Source organism: Lissotriton vulgaris, chromosome 2_1 (assembly GCF_964263255.1).
Source record: "Lissotriton vulgaris chromosome 2_1, aLisVul1.2, whole genome shotgun sequence".
Classification (NCBI taxonomy): Eukaryota; Metazoa; Chordata; class Amphibia; order Caudata; family Salamandridae; genus Lissotriton; species Lissotriton vulgaris.
The window spans coordinates 1797806624-1797819626 of NC_141687.1; the positions used below are offsets into that span (position 1 = coordinate 1797806624).

The 13003-nt window shown below is 45.4% G+C and overlaps 1 protein-coding gene across 1 annotated transcript in view; it reads right to left on the reverse strand.

Annotated features, from left to right (window-relative positions):
• Positions 1-13003, reverse strand: part of TRPM5 (transient receptor potential cation channel subfamily M member 5) — a 545198-nt gene that overhangs the window by 329762 nt on the left and 202433 nt on the right. The window contains exons 10-12 of the mRNA XM_086956260.1: positions 7517-7657; positions 4074-4197; positions 1485-1630 (exon numbers count right to left, since the gene is read on the reverse strand). Coding sequence (XP_086812386.1) covers positions 1485-1630; positions 4074-4197; positions 7517-7657 — 411 coding nt within the window. The remainder of the gene's footprint in view (positions 1-1484; positions 1631-4073; positions 4198-7516; positions 7658-13003) is intronic.

Consider the following 13003-nt stretch of genomic DNA (forward strand, 5'->3'; position numbering starts at 1 on the left):
GATCCTATATAGGTTTATAGTAACTACACGACAAAAGACTCTCTTGAAAGAGCATCATGCCTAGATGGCACCCGGCTACATTTCCTCCCTTCCTCTGTTCCCTGTGGCAGGATTTTAGTAGGGATGCATCAACCATGGCTTCAACTGATGTGTCATCTAAATGCTTGCTGATGTAAGAAAATGTCAATGTTGTACAACTGTGGAGAGACAGTGTAGGACCCACCTATTGGGGCACAGATATTAATCGATATTTCCATGTGCACCAGGACATTTATCATAAGCAATGAACCACAGGTTGGGCATCACATGCCAAATCGATTTGGATTCTGGAGCATTCTGTATGCATGTATTAGGAAAATGGATGGGTAGCAGCCTTCGTGTTAGTTAGCCGGGTGCGACCAATAGTAGCGTTGATTATGAGCAGCCACTACTACATACATCTTTGGCGTGTCTGTCTTTATCCAGAGTTAGAGGAAAAGATACATAGTGCACCACACGAGTGTGACTGCGTCTACAACTTGCCTGATCTGATCGATCAATAGGAAAAGCTAAGGCGGGAGTCTGTATCATCCCATCAGACTGCATCTACCAGCTCCACTATGTGCAGGATTTTTCTCAGAAATGTTTAGCATCTGCTAATATGTATGCTGCGTTCAAGGGTGCTCAAGTAAAGACTGCAAAACATTGCTGTACTGCAAATGTGTCATCATTGGATTATTCACGTTTATGACGAACATTGAAATCAAATAAAGAACTGGCTTAGGTTTTCATTCAGGGTTGGGCGGAGCTGAATCTGTTGAATCTGTTTAATCACCTCAGTTAGAGGTGGAGGAACTAATAAGTTTTCGAAAGTGACGCCACAGCTGAGTCCACCTTCGGATTCCTATGCCCTCCAGCACATCTGCCACAGACTGCCAGGTCAGTACGCTGAAAGGCGCATCATATTTAGGGTGCATTTTCTAATGTACATGTTTCCTGCTCGGTACGGAGCTTGGCAAATGGCACCCAAGTGAGGAAGAATGCTCCCTGCACGTCAGGGTTCATTCTTTTGTCTATTCCAGAAGCAACTCCACAAAAAAGATATTGACCAGCCGCCATGACATGGCAGGCGCTTGGAAAGTCACTTTTGATGAAAGCGTTCTGTCGGAATGGTAGGCACACTGGCACAGCTTCACCAAAATGAGTCCATTACTACTGATAGTGGCATTACTCCTAGTCCTACTCCCTCGCCTTCCATACATTCGTCAAACCGTACTCCTCTCTCTGAGACGGTGGAGGAGGGGAGGGTTTTCATCAAGTCGGGTGGTTTACGTGGTCTCCATAGTCTTGAACGCACATTTAAAAGTGTTCGAAATCCCCTATACTTTATGCAGCAAAACACATTTTTACAAAGTTGGAACAATAGCACTTGGTATATTTTTTAAGTAAAATCGTACACAGATCATTCAAGCTCTGAATTGAGGAAAACGTGTCATAATGCTTACCTGGACCCCATCGTGTGCAAAGAATGATTTGGCATCTGCTTCGGTGGCCAGCTGCAGACATGTGGATTTGCCCCAGTACTTGGTCCTTCTAACGATCAAGGCAAAAGCTCTGTCCTCGCTGTTGCTATAGCACTCACTGAACAAATCTAACAACAAAACAGGTACTACAGTCAGACGTCATTAAGAGGCATGCTTTCCTGTCCAGTACTTTACAATGCCTTCGCAATCAGAGATCCATCATTGGAGACCAGTTGCTATAGGCTAACTTCTAAATCAAGCAATGTCCCAACACAGCACCTCCCACTACCCTTGACCTAAGGAAAGTGAAAATGCTGTATATTTGGCTCCATCATTATTTCTCTAGTAAGTCACTCAGTTTAGTGAGAAAGTGAATGGGGCTAGTTATGTCCTGTTACTAGAGTATTTGGGGGGTGCATTCCTTTAGTGTCATACTTTTTCCTAATTTTAACTCCTTTTCACTCAGACCCTTTTTTTCTTTTTCACTCCTACTGCTCAACTTGTGATGAGCATCATATAAATCGTTCTAATTAGTACTGCTTACAAAAAAATCTTAATATAAGTATATTATTATTACTATTTATGAATCAACCACACACTTATAGTCCAAGACTCCCTAAATGAAGTTCCAAGAAGGAGCCCTACTTATCCCTAGCATCTTCCACTGAACCTGCCTGGAGCAGTCCAATGTTGCTGCTGAGAAATGGAAGATTGAAATGGTTGCCCTCCTGGTACCGGAATGTGAGATTCATGAATCAATTTATGTAACTAAACCAATGTCCGCAAAGCAAAAGCCCTTTATGGTGTTACTCTTTTTGATGTTACGTTTACAGTGAGGGCTGCAACCAGATGGTAAAAGGAGAGCTTTGTAGTTAAAGTTTTCTGTTTTCAAGTCCAAAGTCCAAGTACAGACTTTGCATAATGGACCACTCCAGATATTTGAGGGTACTACATTTCATGCTTATCGCAACTCGTGGGAGCGCCAATAATGCCTGGCAGTCTGCCATGCTCCAGTACAGGCCTTGATCCTCCAGTGAGTGGAACACGTGGACAACTCTCCGGCAGGCGCTTCAGTCCCTTCAATGCTTCACTGGTACAATAATGAATGAATGAATGGAAAGGGGTTTATAATGTGCTCTTAACCCACACGTATCAAGGTGCTGCACCTAAGGAATTCCAAAGGCCTGGGTCCTACTCAGCAGTGTAACAAACACGCACTTTAGCTTCTTTATGCATTTTTAGGATTAACACTGTTTTTTTTAAAATTATTAATGAGGATTTAATATGGGAATTTTTTTAAGGAGAGTACTTTGTGTGTGTACTAAATATGTCGTCCATGGCATCCATGTGTGTGACAGAAAAACCTAGTTTAATTTGTTATTGTCCTGAACACAGCTGATAAACACAAATGATACCACTGGCTGATATAGCAAGATATTTAGACCCATGTAAAAGTTCACATTTAATGCACAGTATTCTATAGGCACTTTAAAACATTATTCAAACCGATAGATGTCAAATAACACATATCTTGCAAATGATTAGATCTGCAGCTGAAAATAAATACATATTTGATCGCATTTTAAAAGACCAGCTAATCTTTGTAGGATTGCCGGCAGAGAAGGAAGATATCCTCACTTTGGTTAAGTGGGAAACGGAGTCCTAAGGCCTTTAACAAGTGATATCACAATAATCTGTTTTAAACCTTGCTATTTGTCAGAAAACGTGTTTTAAATTAGGACTGACATTAGAAATAACAAGGGGAGGTTGTTAGAGACACCGAATGTCAGCATGTCCCTGCATGTAAGTAGGCCTGGGCTTGAAATTGCGCACAGCTTACGGATTTTTAACATTCCGCGCTCCGCGTTCCTGCGTGGAGTTCCGTGTACTCCGCCCAGGCGTCCTGCTAAGGACGGACAATGAAGGCGCAGGCCGTGGTTTCACGGGATCGTGGCCTAAACCATACACAAGCTCTGGTAAATTCAACTCTTGCGTTGACAACTCTCTCATTCACCTCCCACACTAATATCTCCCACTTCAGTCTTTATTTTCCTGGGGCATTCCTATATATATATATATATATATATATATATATATATATATATATATATATATATATATATATATATATATATATATATATATATATAAAAAATATATATTCTTCAAACAGAGGGCCGCCATGGGAGAGGAAGAACCAGGGGTGCAGGCCCACTCCACCCCTGCTAAATGTGCTTTTTTAAATACAAAAGCAGCTTGCTTTAATTATATATTCATGATGAGGCAGTTAATGCCAGGCACCCCTAGATGGCGCTATATGCTGGTGCACACGGACATTGCTTTCCTTTTGAGGGAGGGCCTTGTGCACCAGGGTCGGGCCCCACAAGGACCTAACACATGATGCTGGGGATCCGGGCCCCTCAAAACTTCTGGTATGTTTGAGCAACACTGTCAAATTAAGCCCTAATATTATTATATTACATAGTAGAATCACAGCTCAGTTCCTAGAAGGCTTTATAATGTCTACTCCTATTCTGAAGTGCCCTATGGAGGGATATTCCAATTGCTCACCTAAAGCGAGGTGTTCATACTGAGCCTCCTTCATGCTCCGCGCAGTCTCCGTCTCGGTTTCAAGCCGCACCATCTCCTTGACAATTTTGCTGGCTGCCAGCGCGGCAGCGACGCCTTCCTGTCCCTGAAAACATAGGGAGTTTTAGAGCCCACATGACGGTATTCAGAGTAGCACTGTCTCCAAAAAATGTACAGAACAAAAGAAAGTGCCCCATAATCAAAGTCAAGGTACCTCTTGCGCGTGTCTGTCTGGACCAAAATGTGCTATATTGTATACTACATATGCTTCAATTAGACTCAACCAACGCGATTGAAGTGTGTAGACAGGTGTAAATACATTGTATAAAGAATGTTATGCATCTATAAACAGCGATTTAAAGCATTGCCCGAGGATACTGTAGCATAGACTACATAACCTCTGAATCTGGCCACTACAACCTTTCGACCTTTAATGTGAAATCTGAGATTATTTACTTTTCCTGTGGTAAACATAAGCGCTTAGAGACCAGTGGTAATGTGTGCTATATAAAAATAAAATTACATAACATGGTTAGTGAGAGTGATTCTGTCCCCCCACCCCTGCTCAGATCCACCACTAAGTGCTGCCCCCTGAGCCCCCTGAGCTCTGTTGCAGGGTGTTTGAGGCCCGCCTACACACGCCTCATCCCTGGTGGGCCAGTGGGAGAGCACGCTGGTCTTCTGCTGCTCTGTCTCTGCCTCTCTGGCCTTTTTCTTTTTGTGTCCCTTTTCTTCTTTCCTTCGCTCTGCCCTTCTGTCACCTTTCTCCTTTTCCCTTCTCACTCTTTCTTTAGTTTTCCTTTGTTTTCACTTCTCAGTCTTTCCCCTGCTGCTGCTGCCCCACGGCCTCTTCCCCCTCCAGTGTGTCCTTCCTGCTCCGCCTTCCAGCTGACCCGCCCTCTCCCTCTCCCTACTTAATGGCAGCCACTGAAGGCGTGCCAAAGGCAAGCCAGTCTGCGCCCATCCACGACCTGACCATGACCATTGCCAGGGACCCTGGTCCCCTGACCTGCCTCCGATACAACTCCAGCACCCTCCATGATCTCAACCCCAGACACAAGAACTACTGCCAGCTCTCGACACCGTCCAACAACCATGGCCCTCTTTCCTTTCTACACTGCTGCGGCACCTTCACCCACCTCGGTACCCCAGCAGCATCTTCCAGCATGTAGGACATCACGCTCACAAACTACTCAACTGCATCTTCCTCAACGTAAGTTCCCTACACAAGCACGCCACAGAAATCTGGGACCTCTTTAACACCTACTCGCCTGATGTCTCCTTCCTTACGGAAACCGTGACCAATGCCAACTCTGCACCCGATATCGCCACCACCGTTCCCGACTGATAGAAGATCTTGCGCAAGTACCGCCCCATCCATCTAGAAGGAGGCACCACCGTTGTTCACAAAAGCACCAGTGGCGGCCCCCCATCCTCCTGGACCTCTCAGCTGCATTTGACACCGATTCCCATGGCACCCTAGCCACCAGACTCAATGACACCGGCATCCAGGGCAAGTCCCTTGACTGGATATGCTCCTTCCTCAAGGGCAGAACTCAGCGGGTCAGACTTCCTCCCTACCTCCCGGGACTGACAGAGACCAAATGTGGAGTGCCCCGGGCACCTCCCTCAGTCCCACCTTCTTCAGCATTACATGGCCCCCTCGCAACCATTGTCAGGAATCACAGGCACAGCATTATCTCTTATGCCAACAACACCCAGCTGATCCTCTCCCTCACCAACGAACCCAACATCACCAAACACAACTTCCAAGAACGGATGAAAGCAGTCACCATCTGGATGAAGAACAGCTGTCAGAAACGCAACTCAGAAAAGACAGAAGTCCTCATCCTTGGTACCACTCCCTCCGCATGGAATGACTCCTGGTGGTCTTCCACCCTTGGAAGTCCTCCCACCCCTACGGACCAAGCACGAAGCTTCAGAATCAACGAACCACCAGATCAATGCCATATTCTCAACCTGCTTCAATACCCTCTGCATGCTTTAAAAGACTTTCAGATGGATCCTAACCGAATCCAGAAAAAGTGTCATCCACCTACTCAACAGCAGCAGACTGGACTACAGCAATGCTTTCTACGCTGTAACTAACAAGAAACTCCTTCGCAAACTCCAGACTGTCCAGAACGCCGCAGCCAGATTGATCCTCGACATCCCTCGTCGCAGTCACTTCAGCAAACACCTTGGCGATCCCCACTGGCTTCCAGTTGAAAGCAGAAACACCTTCAAACTCCTCACCCTCAAATACAAAGCCCTTCACAACACTGGACCCACACACCTGAAATGCACACAAACGACACCTCTGATCAGCCCAGCTCCCTCTGGCCACCGTCCCATGTATCAACAAGACCAGAACAGGAGAAACGTCCTTCTCCTACCTCACAGCCAAAACCTGGAACACCCTCCCCCTCCACCTCTGACAATCTCCCACATTAACCCAGTTCAGAAAGGACCTCAAGACCTGCCTCTTCATATGGCCCCAGCACTCAACAGAGCCACAACCCCCCCCCCCGCACATTGAGACCATCACAGGTGAGTTTTGCTCTTTACCAACCCTGATTGATTGAAAACACTTTTCACCCAGAAGAGGAGCATTTTAAGAATTAATGAATATTTTCTTCTTCTAGGTACCATGTAGCCATTTCAAGTAAGTGGTGATAGTGGGGAGCTTTTCTGACAGTAATAAGGCCAGGGTAGAAATAATTGCACTTATTTTGATAATTTGAGATTTACTACCAAGGTCATTACTGAAGCACTGTGAGGTGATCTCCTTGGCACGGGCAGCTTCTTTTAGGATCAGAGGAAGGACAGCATCAAAAGTTGTGAATAAGCTGAGAAGGACCAAGGTGTCTTCACATCAATCACTAAATGTCCATTATATACAATTATAAATATCCAGCGAAGCCGACTCAGCCCCACTACTGCCCTAAATCTTGTTTGAAGGAAAACAAAACTGTGGTTTTGGGGCCCCAAAACTGGACCCTGGTAGGCAACAGGTTTGTCTGTACATTTTGGTGGAACATGTACACCAATATGCAATTTAGGATTTCTAGGACCAGTTCTTAAACAGGTGGATACAAGAGTTCCTTCTTAAGGCAGGTCCATACCAGTCCTCCTCCAGTGATATAACAATGGGGTTGTCATAAGTGTTGCAAAAACATCTAATTTCTATGTTGTAACAAGCTTGAACTGGAATACAGACAAGCAGTAAGAAATTTAGAAGTGTATGGGAACACAATGATATACAGGTAATGAAAGTGACAGGCAAGGGATGCTAACAAACACAATGACTGACAGGCATACTGGCAGAAAGACAGGCACATTGACAGGCATAGAGAGATAGGGAGCTAGAAAAGCGTAACACTTACTAAAATTGCTTAGCAAAAAATGCAATTTATAATGCTCACCATAGTCCAAAAGTAAGTGGCCATTTTCTGTCGATTTTGAAGAACTGCCCATAAAAATAGGTCTCTCCAAGGATTATCGCTTCTCTGGTTCATATCCAAAATCCATTTCTGTCCACTTAATCGCTTTTTATTCATTTTATCCTGTCAAAAATGCACAACATTAACTGAAAAAGTCTAATTGGTTTTGAAAAGGTTTTCAAATAATATGAAAGTGCAGAATTAGAAATCAACACAGACCAACATGTTACATCCGGTACCTCCGGTTCCGTAACTGTGTGTGTGTGTGTGTGAGTGAGAGAGAGACCGAAAGAGAAAGAGAGAGAGAGTACGTGTGTGTGTTGCACCACAGAGAGTGTTGAGTGAACGCACCCTCAGCACAGGCAAAGTCCAATCCAACCCACCTTCTCTCTTGATTATTGGAAACTTTGTAGGCTGAGAGTCAGATATACAAACATCAGGTTTTGCGACTCACAAATTGTGATTTTTAGCAACTCGCAATTTGCAAATCACAAAACCTGATTTACAACAGTGTCTGAGACACTGTTTGCAATTCCCAAATGGGTTGTGTTAGAAATGGGGCAATATAGTTGGCAATGGTTTGAACCTTTGTCCAAGTAGTGACACTTCTTCCTTGTCAGGGTAAGGCAGATACACTTATAAAATAACCCCTGCTCACCCCTTTGGAAGCTTGGCATGAGCAGACCGGCTTATCTCAGAGGCTGTGTGTAAAGCATTTGTGCACACATACAGTAAAACAGTGAAAACAAAAAAAATGAACACCACACCAGTTAAGACAAATAGGTCATATTTATCTAAACCAAACAAGACCAAAGTGACAAAAAAGTCAACAATACAGTAATCAAAATGTAATCCTAAGAAGGCAAAAACGGTTCTGTCAATAGGAAACTATAAATGCGACACTTTCAATACAAAGTACCTTGGATGTGTCACAATCATAAACAAAAACAGACATAGGAAAGGTGATTCATTGGTTCCTTATGCCCGGGGAAGGTGATGTGTTGGTGCCTTACTCCAGGGGAGGTGATGGGTCAGTTCCTTACTGCTACGCAGGGGATGTGATGCGTTGGTTCCTTACTGAAGGGGAGGTGATGTGTCAGTGTCTTACTGTGCGGGGAGGTGATGCGTCGGTTTCTCAATGCAGCTCTGGTGTTCTTGTAGATTTGACCCCCCGTGCAATGCATGGGGATCAGGGATTCATCAGTTCTCAATGTGCCGGCGGCGGCAACTGCGCTGCGTTGGGTCTCCCCACCCGTGGTCCCATGATGCATTGGTTCTTGCAGCCGAACAGCAGGGCCTGCTTCGGAATCGGTGTAGTGATCTCAGACTTCTTTGATCAGTGCACGGGATTAGACGTGCAGCTATTTCTCCAGCCGCTGGCAGGTGTTGCATCGAATTCTTCTGCAGCCCAGCGGTGATGCGTCGGAAACGGGTGCTGATGCATCGCGCTTCTCTTCGTTGCGTCTCTTTTCCAGCTCCCAACTGCAGGGAAAACCTACAGAGGCCCAACACAGCAACTGGCACCTCTTGGCAGGTCAGAACTCTCAGCAAGGAAGTTCAGGGGAGCTGGTGGTGAAGTCTTCGTTTCCCTGAGACTTCAGAACAGGAGGCAAGCTCCACTTCAAGCTCTTGGAGTTTTTCTTCAAGCAGATACACAGCACACAGCAAAGTCTTTCTTCTTACCTTGGCAGAAACAGGCCAACCCCAGTCAGTAAACAGCAAAGGGGCAGTACTTCTCCTTCAGCTTTCCCAGCTCTTCTCCTTGGCAGAGGTTCCTCTTGAGTCTGGAAGTATTCTAAAGTTCTGGGGTCTGTGCCCCCATATTTAAATTCCATTTCTCTTTGTTCTTCTGGTGGAAGAGAGGGTCTGTGCTCAGTCAAACCAGTTCTGTCCTCTCTGGTTGAGCTTCCCGGCAGTGTGTCCTGACTCATCCAGGAGAGGCAGGACACACCTCAACCCCCCCTGTATCTGTCTATAGTGAATGCACAGTGAATCTGTCTATAGTGAATGCACATTCCTAGCCCCTGCCACTCCAAAGCCAGTCAGTCAATCTACAAACCAACAGAGGCATTTTTTAGAAGTGGTATTTTCAAACACACAATATAAAAATCATTGTTACTAAAAGATGCATTTTTATATTCTGAGTTCAGGCATACTAAACTACACATTTCTATGTTGTCTCAATGGAAAGTTATACTTGTAAGATATTATAAATAAACTCCCATTCACTCCTATGGGACAGATAGCCTTTCAAAAGTGAAAAACAAAATTCACTGTAGTTCACTATCAGGACATGTTACACACATCAGGAAATGTCCTAACTTTCACATACACTGCACCCTGCCCACAGGGGTACCTTGGGCCTACCTTAGGGGTGACTCATCTAAGAAAAGGGAAGGTTTGGGCCTGGCAAGTGGATGCACTTGTCAGGTCGACATGGCGGTTCCAAACTGCACACAGACACTGCAGTGGCAGGTCTGAGAACCTTTTGCAAGGCTGCCTGTCTGGGTGGCACAGTCAGTGCTGCAAGCCCACAAGCGATTCAGAAAAGGGGGTGGTGATGAACAGAGTGTCTGAATTAAGCAGACCACTCTTACCCAGTCCAAAGATCAGGGCTTGATCCATCACCGTTTTTTAGCTCACTGCACCATCCCAGCTCAGAACTTGGCTATATGCAAATTAGTCTGACCCTGGCCCAGTGCATCATGGGAACAGGGCAGACCAAACTACCAAGCCAATTCTTGTACTGGGAAGGAAACAAGCTACCGGGGACCAGTTTCTGGCATTTCAGCCGTCTTCGGCCCGGCTTGCTTGAATCCTGATGGTGCAATGAGCTAGGGACTCACATCTGAGTATACCCTTCCACGCTTATGGTGGACAAAAATGATTCAGAAAAGGGGGTGGTGATGAACAGAGTGTCTGAATTAAGCAGACCACTCTTACCCAGTCCAAAGATCAGGGCTTGATCCATCACCGTTTTTTAGCTCACTGCACCATCCCAGCTCAGAACTTGGCTATATGCAAATTAGTCTGACCCTGGCCCAGTGCATCATGGGAACAGGGCAGACCAAACTACCAAGCCAATTCTTGTACTGGGAAGGAAACAAGCTACCGGGGACCGGTTTCTGGCATTTCAGCCGTCTTCGGCCCGGCTTGCTTGAATCCTGATGGTGCAATGAGCTAGGGACTCACATCTGAGTATACCCTTCCACGCTTATGGTGGACAAAAATGATTCAGAATCGTTTCTGAATCGTTTTTGGCCACTATAGGTGTGGCAGGGTATACTCAGACATGAGTCCCTTTCTCACTGCTCCATCAGGATTCAAGCAAGCCGGGCCGAAGACGGCTGAAATGCCAGAAACCGGTCCCCGGTAGCTTGTCTCCTTTCTGGTGAAGAATTGGCTTGGTAGTTTAGTCTGCTCTGTTCCCATGATGCACTGGGCCAGGGACAGACTGATTTGCATATAGCCAGGTTCTGAGCTGGGATGGGGCAGTGAGATAAATAACGGTGATGGATCAAGCCCTGATCTTTGGACTGGGTAAGAGTGGTCTGCTTAATTCAGACACTCTGTTCATCACCACCCCCCTTTTCTGAATCGTTTTTGGCCACTATAGGTGTGGCAGGGTATACTCAGACATGAGTCCCTTTCTCACTGCTCCATGAGGATTCAAGCAAGCCGGGCCGAAGACGGCTGAAATGCCAGAAACCGGTCCCCGGTAGCTTGTCTCCTTTCTGGTGAAGAATTGGCTTGGTAGTTTAGTCTGCCCTGTTCCCATGATGCACTGGGCCAGGGACAGACTGATTTGCATATAGCCAGGTTCTGAGCTGGGATGGGGCAGTGAGATAAATAACGGTGATGGATCAAGCCCTGATCTTTGGACTGGGTAAGAGTGGTCTGCTTAATTCAGACACTCTGTTCATCACCACCCCCCTTTTCTGAATCGCAAGCCCACAAGCAGCATTTGACTTACAGGCCCTGTGTACACACAGTGCACTGTATTAGGGAATAAGTTGTAAGTCAAACAAGCCAATCATGGAAACGCCTATCTATACTCACAATTTACACACAGAGCATATGCACTTTAGCTAAGTCTGGGCGGGTTCATCAATATCAAGTTGGTGAGCGCAAGCGAGGAAAATCCACATCCCAGCGAGATTTCTCAATGCGTGTGGTCGGATTTCTCATTGCGAGTGGTCGCATAGGCTTGCGACTGCTCATGTGAAAAAAACATCCTTTTGCGATCAGAAAGCAGCAGCTCAAGTAAAAAATCAACTCGAGTGGCAGAAAGGAAATAGCGCCCGCTTGCTCTGTGCATGGTGCTGTTCGTAATGATTGCACAGTGCAGACAAACACCTGGTGCTAAAAATCACAGAGAACAGCATTTATCTAACGCACTCCGCCACTTACGGAGCTCCTCGTATCACGGTGGAGTTTTTTTTACACTTCATGGAGTTTTGCGTAACTCCGCGAACTCGGCCCAGGCTTAACTTTAGCACTGATCAGCAGTGGTAAAAAGCAAAATGTATGGGGATAAACTCGCTGAAAAAGCCAGGTCTAACAGGTCACAAGGAACCTGCCTCAATAATATTTACGAGGGCGGTCGCAAGTTGCAACCCATTTGGAATGGCCGGTGCTCACAGGGACCAACATGCATGTGACTGCTTTTTTAAATAAAGCGTTTTTTTCAGTTTTTATAAATGCAACCTGTTTTTCTTAAAGAAAAACAGGATGCTTTTCAAAAATAAAAATGAAAAGTTTTCTTTTCCTTTTGTCAGAGTGGGCGGTGGTCACTGTGAAAAAATGTTGGCACCCCCATTTACAAAGTGGTATGGGGCCTTCCAGGACGCCTTCACATTTGCGAATAAACTACGAATGTTTTGCAACCGCATTCATGTTCGTGAAACATTCCTACATACCATTGTGACTCGCTATTAGGAAGGGACACCCTTGGCATGCCCCTTCCTAATAGCGACTCGCAAACCCTATGTTGTGAGTCAATAATAGGTTACCAACTCACAAAAGTCCCATGCCTGCAACTTCACGAATTCGGACATCGGACCGAACGACTTGTCTCATCGATAATTGATTGAGACAGAAGGATACTATTGTGGAAAACATTGAGGGCTAACAGCGTCATTTTTGGAGAATACTTATCTCTGCTTTGTGGCAGGCACGATTTTACCGGTGATAGGAACACGCTAATCAAACTATCAGGCGCTCTCTTGAGCAAGATTCATCAGAAAATACTATAAAGGATTGTAAATAAAGCCTTGAAGAAGTCTCGTGGAGACGAAACGCGCCACGTCGGCTATGATCATGTATCTTGTTTTTAATAATTGAATGAAAATTTCATCTATCAAATAAAGAAAGAAGAAAACTTTTTGGACAAAACAAAGTCTTCAGCAAACTTATTGGGCTTTGGGAGTGTATCTATTATGATTGTGATTGACCCTAGACTGCATTTTT